Source organism: Perna viridis, chromosome 5, assembly GCF_037379345.1.
Source record: "Perna viridis isolate PV_CMFRI_1.1 ecotype Kerala chromosome 5, ASM3737934v1, whole genome shotgun sequence".
NCBI classification, from domain to species: domain Eukaryota; kingdom Metazoa; phylum Mollusca; class Bivalvia; order Mytilida; family Mytilidae; genus Perna; species Perna viridis.
The window spans coordinates 51,052,622-51,073,068 of NC_142449.1; the positions used below are offsets into that span (position 1 = coordinate 51,052,622).

The 20,447-nt window shown below is 33.8% G+C and overlaps 1 protein-coding gene across 1 annotated transcript; it reads right to left on the reverse strand.

Annotated features, from left to right (window-relative positions):
• Window positions 1-230: 230 nt before the first annotated feature.
• On the reverse strand, window positions 231-19,573 carry LOC148618141 (uncharacterized). The gene is made up of 9 exons (XM_088586029.1): window positions 19,401-19,573; window positions 14,741-14,806; window positions 14,123-14,274; window positions 9,520-9,614; window positions 5,395-5,558; window positions 3,308-3,401; window positions 1,773-1,959; window positions 1,225-1,345; window positions 231-770 (listed from the first exon to the last, which is right to left on the reverse strand). Exons 1-9 carry the CDS (start codon window positions 19,462-19,464, stop codon window positions 703-705), a joined length of 1,011 nt encoding a protein of 336 aa, XP_088442155.1. The 5' UTR covers window positions 19,465-19,573; the 3' UTR covers window positions 231-702.
• Window positions 19,574-20,447: the final 874 nt, after the last annotated feature.

Here is a 20,447-nt window from a genome sequence, read left to right on the forward strand (position 1 = left end):
TTTATTTAAGTAACTTCTTGACTGAAGTAAATGAACTTCATGAACACATATGCGAGGAAATACGCAGGGATGTGCCTCAAAATTAACTGCAATAAATATCAGTAGTTGTAAAGACATCTGGAAGACTATGAACATCTTTCTTTCCTTCTTCCATTGGAAATTTAAAAAAAAAATAGACTGGCACTCGTTTGTTTTGAATATGATGATAAATATTTAAGAAGTAAACTCTATTTCCAATTGAATATTTATTTATTTATTTATACACGTAAAAGACGAATAAAAGAAACTAATTATAATTAGTAACATTAAATATTATAGGATCCCGTTCAGTTGGAATGTTGATTCACATGTAATCCACAGTATTTTAATTTCATCACACAAGATCATTTTCGGAAATAAAAAAAAGAAAAACAAACAAAAAAAAAACAAACAAACAAACAAACAAACAAAACAAAAAAAAGCACAAAAAATACAATATATAAAGATCATAACATCCACATGTGTATGTTAACCTGCAAATACCCCAGCAATAATGAGAACGTGACTCACAAAACATTCCAAACACCGACGTCTGCGAAGTCAATTACATCATTGTTGTCGTTATAAGATAAATTAATGTAACAATCATACCAGGAGACAATTATAATGTTTTAAAAATCCTTTGCTTTGTATGTCTTTCCTTGTAGAAAACTTAAATTAGTCCTACTGAAATAATGTTATAAGCAATATTTGCACAAGAAAAACTCCGAACCATTTTTTGGTCAAAATTTCTGAAATAAAAACAAGCACTTTTAAAATTCTTTTGATAATACATATGTAAAAGCGGGAAACTTAAAAAAAACTAACAACTAACAAACAAACCACATTTTAAAAATAACAATCGATTAAGACAGAAAGTGGTGTCCCAAAAATGGTATTTTTCAGTTTTCATATTGTGATTTTTTTTTAATTCTTGCTTTGGGTTATTTTTTATTAGTAAGTAATAAATCGGTTTATTCTTGGATAATAATTTGAACATATAGTGTATTTAGAAATATCATGACTAAATAGAAAACAAAAAAAGGCGTGTTAAATGGATAAATGTATCTGAAGGAATTTGTTATGGTCAGAAATTGTTGATATTTTGTGATTTTATTTGTGGCACCAAAAATAGTTTTGGATGCCTCCTATTATTGTCCCAAAAAATCATCACCAAATTTGACCGCATTATTATTTCATACACACCTGCATTGGATGTAGCTAACTGGTCGATTCTTATTCGTCCATATAACTTAAGGTATTTTATTTCTTTAGTTTTGTTACGACGTCTTTTCTGCATGAGGTTGATCTGGCAGTTTTGTCCTGTCTTTAAGGAGAAATTTTTAAGAGCATAGTACAGACATTATTTGTTCGTATTAATCTTTGGCTTGCAAAGACTCACCAACAAAAAAAATATAAACTAAGAAAAGTAGCTCTGTTATTCATGAAGTCCATGTTTAATTATTTACGTTTTCTCTAACGACTATACTTTTAAGTTGTGTTCTCTTTACGTCCTTTAAAACTTGTTTTATATATTGTGAAAAGGTTCATTGAATAATGAATTACAATACGTATCAATGTATTACAGTATATATAGTACTAATTCTAATCCATAAATTTGGGCAATTTGAAATATATACACTGATCCTAAAGATATATGAAGCACTTTCAGAGCAAGTTTGACCATTCTTAGAGTCAAATAGAATGTTTTGAAGCAAAGCAAAAAAGGTATTGTTGGAGACGTTATGAAATACCCTTTGAATACTGCAGACATCACTGTTGTCTTTAGGATTGCATATTCTAACACTACAAACATAAGTCATGTCGTTACTACCACTGAATTTAAATCCAAACAGTCTTGCATACACAACTCTGCTATCACTACTCAAAGCCTTGAAATTCTCCATCAAACGGTAGTCGGTCGCTGATTGGGATACGCAACTAACAAGAAAATTAAAACAACTTAAAGTCAACTATTACAGTTTTGAGTTTGTACTGTGCTTCTCATATATCTTTTACTGCTTATACAGAAAATGACATTTATGAAGTCGACACGGGATATATTACAGGTACCTGTGCGATGTAATGCTTTGATGAGACGTTTTAGCTACCATTACCATCACAGTCGATTTGTCGAAAGAGTAATCAAGGGAACCAAGGTTATAATACGGTAATCAAAAGAATTTTATCCAGGGAAAAAGACCAGATTTGGAAAAAAGACATACACAACAAAGAACATCAAGTAACTACAATCATACATACAAAGTAACTAAAGGAAATGAGCAATTCGAACTCCGCTAAAACTCGGAGCATGGACCAGGTAGGGAAAGCGTCCTCTGCTTTTCTTGAAACATCCGCCGAGTTGCTAATAAAAAGTCAAGTCCGTGGAAGACGAAAGAGGAAAAGAAAACTATGACACGTTGAACAAATCAGTTTTCATAGCGAAATAAATACACTGTAGCGAGTTCATGTTGACGAACATAAAACTTCTGCAGTGACGACTGTACTCTTGTAGCAACATAACCCTGTTCCAAAGCCTTTTTTTAGAATTCTAGCGCGATACAAAAAGCATAAAGTATGAGTTGTGATATGAAAACTCCATACACAGGAGCTGAAGGAATGTTGCAACAGATGAGAGGAAAGTCGACAATTCTGAATGAAAAGTCATCACGTTTGTCGTAAAGTTTGGTCAATAGGTTTCCTTTCCCGTAAAATTCTAAGTGTATGTCAAGATATGACGCTGACATCACAGTGTCTGTAGTATCCTTTATCTTAAGTCCTTTGGGTTAATGCTATGTATCAAATCCCTAAAATTAGGATTGCTTAAAGATTATACGTCATCTATATAGTGGTAGTGAATAGTTTTTCTTGGTTCATTTCTATCAGTAAACTATAATTAAAAATATCTGTCACCAAAACCCTGGAAAACGACTGAGTTTTCGACAAATTATGTAAGCCTTTTTATTTTGTCTGAGGCTTTCTATATCTATTTGTAAATATATTGAAGGAGCAACCAAGATTTTAGCTGAAATCAAACGAATGAAATTCAGGGACAAATACCAGACATGGAAAACAGACAAACACAACGAAGAACAATCCAAATTATGCGTGGATATATACTGGGCCAATTGTCAATAAGATTTTTTGGATTGGTTCATACTGATGAAAGTAGAAAAAATGACATAACTATCAGTGAAAATTAATAGATAGGTGAAGCAAGTCCATGCCTTCCTTTCCTTTTCTTAAAGTTTGATATTTGTTATTATTATCTACAGGTGATTATTCATACCTATCGGTTTTCCAAAGTTGTACAGATTCAGAATTGGGTTCTTTAGCAAAGGAACCTGCGTACGCTTTGCAGTTTATAGGAGTGATTTTGTATTCTACAATATAAACATTTACCAATGTTAACACAAGTAAAAGGAAACAAATATATATATCCGAGTCCTGCGGAGGGAACGACCAAATGTTTGCATCGTACATTTGACAGTTCTAACATCGTTCGGAATTTTGCAGACCTTTCTATACGTTTACATATCTTCCCTGTATCAATTTGATCCGCCCCGTGCAGGTCCGGGTATTAAAAGAATAGGCCTGCAGCAGCGCTAAGCTTGTCGTAAAAGGCGACTAAATAGTGCTCAGAACCCTAGCCGGGGCTAGGGCGCTCTGCCCACAGAGCAACTGGGATGTGTGCCCCAGGTGATGGAATGGGGTACCCCTGGCGTGTTACATGTTGGGGTTGTCAGGCTATAATACGGAAAACCTGACCGCAAACCATAGTGGTGCACCGTGTTGGGAAAGATGCCACGTTCCTCGCCCGTTAAAGAACCCTACTGTGGTATTCTCCTGGAGTAGGAACCATAGGGCTCCACCACAGGACGCTAAATTGCCCGACCCTACCCACCTCTCCCCATTTCCAGTGGCAATCAAAATTTGTCGACCCCTTTGTCCTTGTCACATTCTGAGACGTTATATATATATATATATATATATATTTTGTTACAATAAAAAACAGAGGGTTCAACTGTTAAACAAATGTGGTATCTTTAAAGAAGCATGACCTACATATTCAGAGTTTATCTTTGGATTTTAATACGTTGTGTGTATATCATGTATTTGTTTCCTGTTACTATACTCAGCGTCACATAAATTAGATACTGTTAAAATTTGAATAAAAAATATTGTCTTCGACTTTATTGACACCTACCATCGTTTAAATTGTCTTAAATGACTTGCTCATTTGTTCAGCCAAACGGCTTCTCCCTAAACATTGAATCGTTAAATTCCGGTGAGATTTTAATTCTTGGTCCCAATATTTACATTATCAAAAGTCGGCCATGTTTACTGTGATCGGATTGCTAGGAGATGTTGTTTACGTTTAAACGTGTTGTCTAAAAACCGAAGAACCCTGAATGCATTTCGGCTCTAATTCGGATACCTCGGATTTATTCTACGCGAACATCGTACAACACCGAGAAATTGATCAAGCAGACGATTGTCACCGGAGTTCGACGGGAACTTACGAACTTCGTTTGTAAACAAATCGTCCAGTAGAAACCAACATGGCGGATATTAGTATAGGACTTTCCCGTAGGGATTTGTTACGCACGATTTCAGCCAATGAACGACTCGTTGGAACTATTACGTCATGCATATATGCGAACTATCTTCAGATTAAATGAATGATAGACAAATCTAGCCGTTAGTCCCGACAGTTTAAAACATATAGCTTCAAATCGAAAATGTGCTGTATGTGACTTCAAGTATACTAGCGAGTTCATGGACTGTTGCCTAATAACTCCGTTTTTGTTATTCCTTAAACTTCACACTACTTATCTTTTGATATTTCAAATTCTAGTTATTCTTCTAAGTTACTTATAAATATTTGCACATATTTCATCATGTTAGGCATGTGCTTTAAGTCATCTATCATATACTATTCGTAAGTTTGTGTTAGAAATCAATTGTAAGACCTCGTAAGATCGATGATACTTTTTTTTCAAAATAGAAAACAATTAAGTAACTAACTTTCAGATTGGTCAGTTTAATTTTCACTTTTGACCATACGTATTTCAAGTAAGAGAAGAACAGATTAATACTTATTTTACCTGCATTTTTATAAAAACTCCTTTGCAGACAAAGCTCGAATTATAACGTTAGTTTTTGTGTATCAAAAAAATATGTTAGGTTTTGGATTTTGTAAATGTTTTACGATTTAACAAAAATTTTGGAATTTATATTAGTGCTTGTTTATATTCTGATCAAATGTTTGGCAAACATATTAAATATGACGTATCATTCATACAGGTAGTGCTTTCAATAAATTAGTGTAGTAAAAAATTAATCATTTTTCCTATATTTATAAGCTTTACTTACTTTCTATACCGAGATAAATTAGATATATATAAAACGAATCACCAAGGGAAACTGATGATATGTCAGGCATGTTTTTGACATTATTCCATGTTTGGTAAAATCCTGCTTTAAACCGCATCTCAATTTTACCTATCTGGGTTGGGATGTCCACAGTGGGTGCTTGTCTGTTTAAACATATCATTCAGTAATTATGTAGTCAGATTACAAATTATACTACAGGTTGAATGTTTTGTACTATAACGCAGAATTTAAACATTGTTGAAATTCATGGAGGGGATTGGAAAGTTTGTACATAATACAGTTTCGATCATACAATATTTATGTTACAAAGTCAATTTATCAAAACAAGAAAAGAATTTCGCATAATGAAGGATGAAATTACTAAAAAACGGATATACTGTTATTGGTTTTGTTGATGACTTAATATCGCACTTAACAAAGTTGGTTTTACAATTAAAATTGCCAAGGTCCTCGTCAGACATGCATATCTTCACTTTATAAACGCTGCAGACAAGCTTTTCGAAATTCATAGGCATTATTCAAATCAAAGTTCATTTGGCAATCGGATAATGTCGCGTTAAGTCATTCACTTTTCCCCGACTTCGCAACATTCTTGCGTTCTTGGAGAGGGCTGGTTGCAGCGTCTGGTGAGAATTTCGAATGTAAGACGCTGTCCAAGAGCTTTTAAAAATGCCCTTTGCTTATAATACAGTCCAGAATTGTGTTCCAATTTAGTACATTAACCAACTCAGCAATGAATTGTTTGATAAATTGAAAAAAATGAAAAAAATATATATAAAATTCAAATTGACAGAAAAGGGGTGTGGTTTACTTGAGAAATAAAGCCGGAAATGATAATTTGAGAAACAAAAAGTGAATATGTAGGTGGATTTTCAAAAAGTATGCCCATGTCTTATTGGTTCCAAAATGCAAATTTGTGAAAATTAGGAAGGATAAAATGTACGAAAATTTGCAACAAAAATCGTTGAAAATGTATTGTGTATTATATTTTGCGTTGTGTGATTTAAGAAATACACATTTGCCATAAGCACAAGATGGTTGGTTATGTGCTTTTAGGTATAAATATATCAATTTAGATAAAGTTTCAAAACACTGGTACAGTAAACTTTACGGCACATCTGCCCTGTCTTATCCCACAGTTTTACGTGTGCTAAATCGTTTTAAGTCTGGACGCGGGGCCATAGAAGACGACTGAGGAACGGGGCGACCACTTTCCGCTTTTAGTGAAAAAGATGTAGATACTGTCAGAGAACTAATAGCTCAAGATGCAAAAATTACGATTGAGGAGTCAGCCTCATATTCAGCGATAAATTCGTCAGCAGTTTTAACAATTTCGAAACAAAAGCTGAAATTACGCAAGGTTTGTGCCAGAAGGGTACCCCATTTACTCACTGATGAACAAAAACAGAACTGGGTTGATTGTGCTAAAAACTGTGCTAAAAACACTGTGATACTCGTAGACTTAATAAAATTGTAACAGGAGATGAAACTTGGATTTGTTTTTTAACCGGATACAGAAGCAGATAACAAGGAACATCGGAGAAAATGGTAAACAACCTCAAGTTGAAAAAAGAAATAAGACGATTTAGAGAGTAATGTATGCTCTTTTTTATGGGAGCTGCAGCTCAAATTCCTGTCCCGAAAAGACTTAACTGTTACAGGAAACTTTCATGCTACTAAAGTTCTGCCGAAAGTGGTTAAACACTACAAAGCTGTCCGTCCACGCACTAGTATCCTTGGTTTCAAGTTACTTCAAGACAACGCACAAGTCTGCCATTGTTACAGAATATCTTAATGCACAGTATTAAATCTTTGTCAGATCCTGCAAACAGTCCAGATCTAGCTCCCTGTGACTTTTGGCTAAATCCATTCATCAAGGAAAGTCTACGTGGGAGGAGATCCGACAGCCGGTCAGCAGTCGGGGGGAAATCTTTTTCAGTGTATGACCAGTATATCGCAAAGTGACTATAAAAGTAGATTGTTAGACTTAAAAAGTGTGTAGGTGTATCAGGGCAATACTTTATAGGAATTAAAAAAGACAAAATACGATTTGAAGTTTGTGTTTATATATTATGAGCCATTGACTGAAACTTATCAACTGTCCCTCGTATCATCGATTCGTGACATATTAAATGCCTTATTATATCATTTACTTATTAGTACGATAAAATGAACAAAATACCAGGAAATTTGCCCTTTACGTGTAAGTAATATATATATTTTAATGCAGATAGAGCGAGAAAACCCATGAACTTCGTCTTAGTTGGTTGTCGTTTTTTAATTTTTTGGTTTTGTTCCTTTGTAGTGTCTGTTTAAGTCATTTTTCACTCTTACATTTTAAATTCTCTTTTGTTGGTAATATTTTTCAAAGTTAAAGCTGTATACACATTGCCACAAGTTCAGTGTATACATCAATAGAAATGTCGGCTTTGGGTCCTTCTGCCAAATTGTATTTTCTTTCTCGAAGTCTTTCTCGAAGTCTGGTAATCTGTTTGTTTTGGTACAGTATCGATTAGCTAGAACTGTTAAAGATATGATCTACATCAAAGCGTTTGGGTGCTACAAAAGTTATGTCCCTGATGAATGAATTAGGCACTAATCTGTTTTTGTGCGATTTTTCGTCCCCTCGGATAATTTCACATGGCCGTCTGATATAACAATGGATACGTCAAGTTACATCCCGTTATAACGATATCAAGGCAAACACTGTCGATACTGTTCGATAGAAACTTGTTGCATATTTTCGATTTTATGAATCTCACATACAAATCATTGTACGCATTTTGTAGGAGTTTTGCCCAAATGTTCTTATAACAAATGTAATAAACATGTATATACGTTTTGTATCAGCACATGAATAATTATTACAAGATGCATTATAGTTTACAACTAACGTCTTTCAATTTTCAGCGTGAAGAGATTAATTATATTAATTTGTAGCGGATGGCTTCCTCTCACATGTAGATTTAATTACCGCGCTCCATTAGTTGCAAAGGGCTGTATACTCCTTTCGGGGCTTGTTATGTGTTCCTGAGGGTGTCTGACAGTTTTGATTGTCAAATGCTCTACGGCTAGATTATCTTTTTTGTTACACTGCATATAGAGTAGAATCTGGAGGCTAGAATTTTTTTTAGATAGAGGAGGCCAGAAAATATATTATATTTCCTAATTTTCCAGGCCAAAAAACTGCCACCCCCTCAAAATCAATAAGGTCAGTAATTGGTAAAGTTATCAGGGTTTCGAGTTCGATACCCGTTCGCCAAAAACGGCATTGTAAAAAACAACCAATCAACCAACATAAATTCAGGGGATAGAATTTTAACATAAATTAAAAATATTTGCCGAAACCAAAATTTCCAATTTTTTTTTTTCGTTTTTTATGATTACTGATTTACTTGCGTTGGATTTCGTTTGTTGTCTTGGATTCCATTTTCTAGCTTTACAAATTTCATTTTCAGTTAGACAGTACCGGCTTTATTTTGGAAATAAACCGCGCCCTTTCTCTGTCAATCAAAAGTGGCGATTCATTGTGGATTTTAGAATAAAGGAGTGTTGATTGAGCAATATTTGAAGAGAAATTAATGAAAACGATGCGTTGCTAAATTGAATGGAAATTCAATTCCGGATATTTTCATGGTAAACACGCAATCAATTCTGTAAAATGCGAATATTAAGTCATTATCAAATGTACTGACATAATATCCTTTTTCGCCATTTCATCCTACATTATGCGATATTAGTTTCTTGTCAAATTGCCTTTGTGTTGAATGTTATTTGAACAAATTTGCATTATGAACAAACGCTTCGATTTGCCCACAAATCCCTTCTATAGTAACTTGCAAAAAATATTAATAAATAAATAGAAAATGAAAAAGAAAAAAGAAAGAGAAACGCAATGTAAGTTTCATATACTGACACTATGTCGGCATGTCTTATTGTAAAAAAGCACTTTTTGAAAGATGGGAAAATTAAACAAATATTCGAATATAGTGCTTTTTTTTTCGGGAACTCGTCTTACTTAAAGTAGTGCTAGACAAATGTAACGATTTATGAAGTGTCAAGTTTTCCGTATATCATACAGATTTTATTCGATTAAAAACTTACTTTATTAGTTCAGCACCGGTTCTAATGATGATACTCGTAGAACAAGTGATGGTGAATGTGCTTGTCTTGTTTTTATTAGTTAATGCAAACTTAACCTAAAAAAAAACAACTTAAATAATGCTTAACCAATCTCGTACATTTGTAGATAGATTTAAATGCCTTACATGTAACAATGCGCCTTTCCTCTCTACATTAAGAGAGTGCGAATCATCAAACAAACCTTATTTTCACTGTATTTAATACACTTGCACCGAGAAACGAAATTTAATATCCTTTCCATTGTCACTTTCTAAATATTTTATGTTCTTATTTCTTGAATTGGCATATACTGGTTGGCAATTTCAGTTTTGTTGCATTAGCAAAATATATTACAAACAGAGTAATTATAAATATTTAATTAAACTTACACGAGTAACTGAACCTTCAGATTTTAAATTAAGTCACCTACAAGAAAGATCGGTGACTTATTCTTTTACTTCATGTGTAATTATTACATGCATTATTTTTTCGTCATCTTACGTCTCCTTATTAATGACTTAATTTGTCGAACAAATTCTGAGAAAACCTCGAATCGATTCTTACGAATTTTTGCACACATATTCAGAATCATCTTAGGTTGTACCGTATCTTTTCAAAACTCAAATAAAAAAATCCAGTTTAAAATGTTTGTCCAATAAGGAAAAATTGTCAAAATATAGGATAGGATCTCAAGAGCCTTTATGCCTCGGAATTTGAAATTTGGTACATTCGCAGGGTTTGGCAAAATGCTCCGATTTGAATTAAAACTTGTTTTAGATATAATAGAATATGCTTAATACAATGTACATTTAGTGTCATGAAGTTTGGAGGTAATGTGTGTTCGGGAGGTGACTTTTCCCACACATCATGGAACATAAACTTAAAGCAGCAATTGGTTTATCTGTGCGTTTCATATACAGCATTATTACTTATAAACCATTATTTTTTTCTATTCTATCTAAACAGTGGCTATAAATCACTCATAGGTATTGAAATTATTTAACATACGAATAAACTGATAAGTCTAAACAGTATGTTAAATTCACATCCGCCAGATATTTTTTTTCAAAATTTTCTTTTCCATTTGAGTAATATAATGACAGGAAACAACTGCATATCGTCCCTACTTTCCCGTTTTTTTGCTGTGTCTTGGTTTATTACCAATCTTAAAACACGGATCGAAGTCGAATCGTGTGACGCTTAATTGTAAGCCCATAAGGTTGCACTATACATATGGGTTTGAGGTGCAGTATTTCGTGCACAAAACTGACCCGGTCTAATTTTGTAAAACTGAAAAAAATAAAGGTAAAACTTGGTGAAAATACTGACAGTTGATTGTAGAGCATTCGTACATAAATATATGCAATACTTGTGAAGGCAAAGACGTGTAAAATGTATGCTTTAAGTTATCCGGAAAGATTCGGGTCCTCAACGGATTGGGTTCTTTTTTCTGCACACACTGCATTTTCGTTTTGTCCCATTACAAACTAATGTTTTGTTAAAAGTATGAACAATGACTAATAAAAAACAGATCATGCGAACTTTTTGATTAGAAAAAAATAACATTACAATATTAAATTTTCATTTGAAAAAGGTTGGTTTGATTAACGCAAAGCGAAATTGAAATGAGATAAAAAGGCTATTTTTAATATAAGACTACTCTTCTGTCCGATCTTCGATGACTCACCCTACTTTTTTGCGGAGAATTAGTTTTCGACATGTCCATAGAAATGCTACGTGAATAAAAGTTTTGCTGAATCAATGTACTTGTTAAAAAAATAATAACTAAAAATATGCACTCCACTATGAAAGTCAACGGAAAAATAATTGCAAGACTGATACTTAGTGGTGTTAGCTCAAACGAACTTCCGGTAAGCATGATCAAAACCGTGAACTAGTTTCCAGATATAATAAGGGAAAAAAAGACTTATGGTCTACTTATGTTTAAACACAGAAAACTAAAATGCAACTTGTATAGATTAATATGTTCAACCATATGTTTAAAATTGAAAAAGTGCTAAGTAATTGCATTTGTTTAGATTCTGAATGGTATACTTGTGTGAAATTGTTTGATATTTCAATGACCTCAACTGAAAATAAATGATATACTCCTAACCTATGTTAATTTCATAATCTTTATTTCTACATTTTCATTTATCAAATATGGCAAGTCCTCTAATCACAGCATAATACATCAACTAGTTGCAAAATACAAGATTTCTTGTAACATTTTGCTTTAATTTGGTACAGTAAAAGTAATCTGATCAATCTTAAGCATTAAAAATTGACATTTTATTGCAAATTAAAGGTAAAAACAAAATCACAAAATTCGTGCAACATATTGCTATATCAAGGTCAAAACCAAACAGTTTGAAACAACCGAAATGATTCTGTACAAGTATTTCCGATATAGAAATGGAAGTGTGTGTGTGGGGGGGGGGGACATGTTTTTTAGAGCGCTTAACATCCTGCTACCATCATAAGTACATCGGAGGACATTCTCCAAATTTAGATCTGTTCATGGGAGGAATATCGTCATTATATATATTGATATGAAATTTTAGGACTTAGCTTATTTCATCTTCTTGTCTTTCAAATAGGATTGAAAAAAAAAAGCAAATCGGCTATGATATAGACCCAACTAATTGGAAAGCGGATAAATTTGTCACTCCAAAAATGAAACATACAAGTATGGTGACAAGACGACACCCCTAATGAACATTTTAAAAAAATCACAATAAAGTACTAAATCATAAGTAAAATGATTGACGGAACCATCCCTCAAAAGCTATCATAAACAAATGGAGGATCTAGGTAGAAATTTTGTTATATTAAACATTCAACTGAAATGATACATTTATTCAAAAATTATTCAATGTTTATCCAGTAAAAGATACTAGTAAAAGATAATAAAGCATGAAAATATTGGTGGCGTTCTACAACATTTTATGAAGAATGGGTAAAAGATTGGTTCAATGGTAACGCGCGTCATACTGGTTGCAGATAGTTGACATTTTAAAGAATAAGCGTTTTCAAAATGCTGGATTTGTTTATCGGCAACATATTTGTCCAGTGTGGTAGACACGTTTTTTCAATAAACGATCGGCATTCCAATGGGAACAAATTGTGTTCATTTACTTGTTGACCTATTCATTCACTCTTATAATGTTGACTTTATAGCTGATATGATCCAAAAGAAGGAACATCGTTTAGCTTGAGCATTTAATCTCAGTTTCGGCAATATAGATGACGTATTGTCGTTGAAAAATCCTAGCTTTGGGGATTCGATCCATTGCATCTACACCAAAGACTATTCGATAAAGGATTCTACAGACCCTTTGAAGTCGACCTCATAACTTGAGCTACACTTAGTTAGAGATCGATGGTAAAGGAAAACTATTGACCAAACTATACGACAAATGCAATGACTTTTCATTCCGTATTGTCAATCTTCCTCTCGTATGTGGCAGTACCTGCATATGGAGTTTTCTTATCACAACTCATACATTATGCCAGAGCTTGCCATGGCTTCGCAAACTTTTTGTATCGCACTACACGTCATACAATTAGGCTTCTGCAACGAGGTTATGTTGCTACAAGATTGAAGTCATCACTAAAGAAGTCATCCTAAACTCGTGGATTGCTACGGATTGCTATCCATCTGCACCATGAAAACTGATTTGTTCATCATGTCATATTTTTCCTTTCCTCTTTCGTCTACCCCGGCCTTGACTTTTTATTAGCAACTCGGCGGATGTTTCTTGAAAAAATAGACGCCTCTTACTCTACCGGTGCACCTGGTCCATAATCCCAGTTTTTAGTGGATTCCGAGTTGGTCATTTACTTTTGTTCTTTTGTACGTATTTTTTAGTTACTTAAGGTTCTTTGTTGTGTATGTCTGTTTTCCATGTCTGGACTTTGTCCCTGGATAACATTCTTTTGATTTCCGCTAGAATCTTGGTGCCCTTGATTACTCTTTCAAAGTTCATAGTTTTCCTTTCCTCTTTCCACTACCCTGGACTTGACCTGTTATGAACTACTCGGCGGGTTTTTTTTTTCTAGAATCGCAGAGTAAACTCTATCGATGCAACTTTATGCTCTCCTAATTTTCAGTGGCGTCCGGATTGCTTATTTACTTTTGTAATTTTGTTTTAGTTTGGTTATTTGTGTTTTTTGTTGTGTGTGTTCTTTTGGTTTTCGCTATAATTTCGGTTGCTTTGGTGACTCTTACATTCAAAATAGAAGAGTATTGCGGCCATTTAGTTTTCATATGATACATTTAACTAATGTCATGTAATTTATATTCATGTGAGATAAAACACATTGTAATACCATACTGATATACAAATAAAAAGACTTTCATTCAGCTTGTTATAATAATAAATGAGTAATCAATGTTTAGTAAGATCTTATAAAACGCAAATTAAAATAAATCTTCACACAAAACAGGGTCTATTTTGTAAGTACTTTAAGTTAAAGAAAAACAATAAACCGTCAGCTATATAAACATTGCGGTACAAATGGGCTGACTATTTATTACACAGTCTGTAGCTTTATATCAAACTAACAATAAAGTATATACTACCGTATTATTTTTTACACACGATGCCAATATCGTTATTGACGGCGAATTAACAGATCCAGATGTGTTACCGCAGGTGGTTGGAGCGTTTGTTATATTGATAATTGTAAGTCCTTGAAGACCTTTCACGTTGACATTACCATTATGTTCACATCCTAAAATTTAAAAGCGCTTTAACTCTTTGAACATATACATTAGAAGTTTCTAATGTAGACGAAAGTATCCAGTAAAAATTACTATGCTACAAGTGCAATAATCAACCTGCCACTCTATCAAGACTGAATCAAATATAATATATGGTAACAAGTTAGACAAGTTCGTAGATTCCATTTGAATTGTAGATGTTTATTTGTCATTATTGCAGTCCCCTTTAATTTTTTTATAGCAATTGAAAACAACGCTTATAAATTAATCTTTACAGAGATACGAACAAATTAATCCTACTAAAATAAATAAACCAAAGCTTTTGCCCAATAATCCACTAATTTAAATATTTTAAAATCGTTAAATAACAACATATTTCATATCGATATCGATATATTCAAAATTTCAAAAATTATCTCGGACTATAAATTGCTAAATTATTTATGTATATTATTCATGTAATTGTAAAACCCATACCGATATCATAGCTGTTGCGTGGTTTGTTTGTTTGCCCAGACGTCGTCGCTGTGGCTGAATTTTTTCCTGGATTCATAAAAAGAATGCAATGTATAGATACCGTGAAGAATTTCTTATGCGATACTCGTACAGCACGTAATTCTAAGAGACTCTCTTATTATGATATATTGTCACATTGTTGTCAACTATAGAGAAAAAGAGACGTTACCAGTTTCATAATAATCATTATAAAAGTTATTTAATAACGGATATAATTGAATAATTGATTATGCTTTAAATCTAATGGCAAATGTTTTATGCATTTTAGGAAGTTTGACAGTCCTTACTTCGTACTTGTCGTTACTTTATTGTACGAGATTACAGAAGCTTCAACTGGTATATCTATGGACGTCAAAACAGGTTTGTACATAATGCAATTTCGATCAAACAATATTCATGTTACAAAAACGAAAACAATGCCATAAAATGTAGGATGAAACAACGAAAAATCGGATACTACAAATGTATTGTTATATTTGTTTAAAACTTGTGATTCGCATTTAAGTGTTGATTATAAATTGAAAATGCCTTTTTACCATGAAACTGTCCGGAAATTAGTTTCCATTCGGCATACGATCCGACTCAGCAATGTATTGCTTTGATACAATTCTCAACAAACATTTCTCAATCAATGGTTCTACATTGTGATATATACAATGGATCGCCCCTTGATTGACAGAAATGGGGAGAGGTTTAGTCGCAATAAATCTGTAATTTTAGAAAAAAGGAGTAATATTTTGAAGCAATAAAAGTCAAGCCGACTGCTTCATGATGGGGGGGGGCGGGGGGGGAGGGGGTAAACAGATGATGCAGGCAAATACAGAGAAGATCGATTTCTTTATGAACAAATTTAAGCGTACGACCTTCATTAAAATCCCTTTGTTGGCTGCATTTGACGGTAACTTTTATCAAGAAAGCCTATAACACTTGACAAAATCTGATCATATGGAATATCTATCGATCTATGCACGGACAGAATCAACCATAGTAAACTGGAGATGACGTAATAAAGACGCATATTTATGTTTAACCCTAAATCTCCTTACACAAAACTAATTTCGTTCATTACAGTGTGTCTCTTTCAAATAGCCTAGACATTTATTTCAATTTTTACCGCATTAATGGCATATGTGTTTTTAAAACCCATTTATATATATATATATATATTTCCCTCTGGCCGAGTGGTCTAGGGCGCTGGACTTTGTGCAGGCGGTGTTGCCATAGATGTCACAGCAGTAAGAGTTCGTAGAATCCATTTGAATCCAGTACGAAAATTTGACAGTTCTAACATCGTTGGGAATTTTTCAGACCTTTATATATATATATATATAGAAAGGTCTGAAAAATTCCCAACGATGTTAGAACTGTCAAATTTGCGATGCAAATTTTTGGTCGTTCCCTACGCGGGACTCGAACTCGTACCGCTGTGACATCTATGGCAACACCGCCTGCACAAAGTCCAGCGCCCTAGACCACTCGGCCAGCTAGGCTATATAAAAATATAGCTTTCGCTGGCCGGGTCATTCCTTCTCGTAGGATTAATCTAGGGCTGTAAATTGGTACACGATGTATGACAATACGGGACAGTTCATTTAGATGTTATTATGTACGATAGAGGATCAAATTAATGATGCATGTCATACCAAATCAATATTATACAACGTCTCAGAATGTGACGACTCTATTTGCTATACTGCTCCATCGGATCAAATTGATACAGGGAAGATATATAAGCGTATCGAAAGGTCTGAAAAATTCCAAACGATGTTAGAACTGTCAATTTTGCTAAGCAAATTTTTGTCGTTCCCTCCGCGGGACTCGAACTCGTACTGCTGTGACATCTATGGCAAGCAAAGACATAGTCGTGTAAGGGTCCAATACTACCACTGTGGTGAAAATTTTCATGTTATCAAGTAATTTGCTGCTAAATTAAAAATAAACAATATTATCGTTGTTAATTGAGCATATGGCTTCTCTCATTTCCAACAAAAACGTTAAAAATAGTAATCAAGGGAACCAAGGTTATAGCGGTATTCAAAAGAATGTATTCCAGGGACAAAGACCAGACATGGAAAACAGACATACACAACAAAGAACATAAAGTAACTAAAATCATACATACAAAGTAACAAAAGCAAATGAGCAACTCAAACTCCACTAAAAACTGGGAGCATGGACCAGGTGCATCTATAGGGCAAGCGTCCTCTGCTTTTCTAGAACCACCCGCCGAGTTGCCCATAAAAAGTAAAGTCCGGGGTAGACAAACGAGGAAAGGTGAACTATGACACGTTGAATAAATCAGTTTTCATTGTGCTGATGGATATACCATAACGATCCACGAGTTCATGATGACGACCATAAAACTTCTGTAGTGATGACTTCAATCTTGTAGCAACATAACCCTGTTCCAGAAGCCTATTTGTTGGAGTTCTAGCGCGATACAAAAAGTCTGCGTAGTTTCGGCAAGCTCTGGCATAACGTATGAGTTGTGATATGAACACTCCATACGCGGGAGCCGAAGGGATGTTGCCACAGATGAAAGTAAAGTTTGGTCAATAGTTTTCCCTTACCATTGATTTCTAATTGTAGGTCAAGATATGAGGCTGACTTCGCAGTGTCTGTAGTATCCTTTATCGCAAGTTCTTTTGGGTAGATGCGATGTATCAAATCCCCGAAATTGGGATTGTTTAAAGATAATACGTCATCTATATAGCGGAAACTGAGATTGAAGGATCTAGCCAAACGATATTCTTTCTTTCTGATCAAATTAGCTATAAAGTCAGCCTCATAAGAGTGAAGAAATAGGTTAGCAAGTAAAGGAGCACAATTTGTTCCCATTGGAATGCCGACCGTTTGTTAAAAAACACGTCCACCACACTGGACAAATATGTTGTCGATTGAAAATTCCAGCATTTTGTTAACATCTTCCTCTGTATATTTGGAAGATGATTTGGAATTATTTCTTACAAAGTATGAGGAATCTCTACCAAGAACTATATGTTTGTATATAGGTGTACCATCTTTTTTGGAAAAACAACGATGTATTATGTTTTTAAGTCGGGATGTTAACTGAGTATGGGAATAGAAGTATATAGTGTTGAAAAATCATAGGTTTTAATGCTATTATATTCAGATAATAGTCTTGAACTGATTGTCTCCAAAAGATCTTTCGAATTTTCTAGGATCCACATTGAATTAATACCACTACGGGAGTAACAAATGTTGTGGTAGAACTGCAGACCCTCTTTGACAGTTGTGAGTATAGAAGTTAAAAGTTTTGAAAGAGGTTTGGTGGTACATTTTGCAGATACAGCTATGAAACGTTGTTTGTATGGATTCTTGTGAAGTTTAGGAATCCAGTACATTGACGGTAAATTACAATCATCGTCCTTGGTAGAGAGACCAAAAGAGGATAGCACAGATTTATGGTTTTCCACAATCTCTTCTTTGGAGAGAGTGGTTGCAGTATAGGTCGTATCACTGCTATTATTTTCAAACGTAGAAAATTAAATATATTAATGACCTCAGTCTGCGAACTCGCTGAATTTTTTAAATAACATGTATTATAACATTCTTGTTTCGCCCACATATGTCAGATACCGTCTCCTTAAAAATTCCGCCACCGACATCTTGGAGTCACATACAGTCATCTTCGGCTAACAATAAAGCTAGGCATTTTTATGGATAACGTACGTTTCGAATTTGTTCCAAAGATGAACATTGAAGTAATTGTAGTTATTGATTAATCCTTCAAAGATGTAGAATTAATAAACAAGAAATCGATCTTGTCTATGTTTGCATCGGCAATGTTGGAATATCTGTAACTGCAGTCGGCATGATTTTTATTGACTCTAAAGTTGCACCTTTTTATCTCAAATTTACTTCCAGATATGTTTAGGAATACTTCATTTTGTGAGTTAACCTCGTACTTTTCTGTCAATTTCTTTTTGTTATTACATCCTACATTTTGATGTGTACTTTTTTTCTGTTAAATGGACTTTTCTAACATGAATGTTGTATGATCGACATTGCATTTGTACAAACTTTCGTGTTTTGACAACGACCCAGTTCGGTGCATTTTTTGTCAATCCGATTCTACCAGTTTTTATGCCTCTTGCCTTGCAAAGAAGCAATGATTGCAAAGTCTTTGATGTAACAAGACCGGGGACCGAACCTAAGACCTTTGGCAATAGGGTACGTTAATCGAGACCAACTAGTTATCCATACTGATGTTCGATAAGGCCAAGTGTTGTTTTAATTTATCATATTTATGACTCTGCGAGATGGAGGAATAGCAAAGGTCACAAGATTTAGTTTGTTCCTTTTTCATTAAATTATTTAGTATAGAACCAAGAGCCTAAGTCGACTTAATTTATTTGAACCATTTTACCATAGCATATGTCTGAAATATGTCAGGTGGTCCTCGAGTAGAAATTCTCCTTTTAATAATAATAAAATCGAAATTTCGCAATTTTCTTTAAAGTACCCGTCAACGTTCTTTTTTCGGTACGGATGAAGTTAAATAAGAGAAAACTACTTACACAGAGAGAACCGTACGGGTTTCATATCATCTAAATCAGTATTACATGACATAACACAACTCAACATTAAATGTATTTACCTGTTGCAGATTGGACAATGAAAATAATCCCTGGAAAAATTAGAATACCGGTTAGCCATGCCATCAGCTTTCTTTTCCGCGTGAAAATGATCCGTTTTTAGATTTTACTTGTGCTCTATTAATGCAGCATGTTTACACATACATTTGCATATAATAATAATGAAGGATAGAGCACTTAGATAACGAATTGAGATAACTTGACAGTGTAGTGTTTATACAGAACAAGTAGTGTATTAGTGATAATTGTTGATCAAACTACCCTGTCACAGACTTGTAATATTTATAAAATCAAAAACAATGTTTCATAAGGTATGTCTTACGTACAATCTAAAATTGTGGATTAAAGTTCAATTGCGAATTCAGGAAGCGCCCCCTTACAAAATTTCAATTAAAAAAAATTGAAAAATTGGGCATGCCCCCAAACCCCCTTAAATATATTTTTTGGGTCTCCTTACCTAAAACTCTGGATCTATCACTGAAGTTATACTGCAGATCATTATTTACAGGATAAAAAAGCTATATGATATATATGTGTGAATGTTTTATTCTATTCACACTTTATTACAATATTTTTGTTTCATTGTAAAATTTAACAATCGTAAATAACACGGTATTGTTCATGTAAAATATGTTATTCACGGACATATAACAAAAACAAAAGCGTACTAGAATGGCGTATTTGGGACACAGATTGAAGTTGTGTGTTTTACTTATATAATTTAATTCCGACTCCACTTCACCTCTGTCGCTATTAACTTCCTATCATTATAATTAAATACAATCATTTTTACATGTAGAATAGGAATTTAATGCGAAACCTGTAAACCACAGTAATATCATTTGTAGTTTATAAATAGATAATGATGAGAGGTATCTTAAAGAAGACTTGTTGTAACAAAACAGGCACACCCATTATAATACAATTGAGAAGTTATTCAAAGTGTTTAAAAACCATATGACATATCAAAGATTAAGAAATAAAGCTTGATAACTACATTGACCTATCAAAACAAAATATTGATAACGAGGAAGTAGGCACTTCAGATA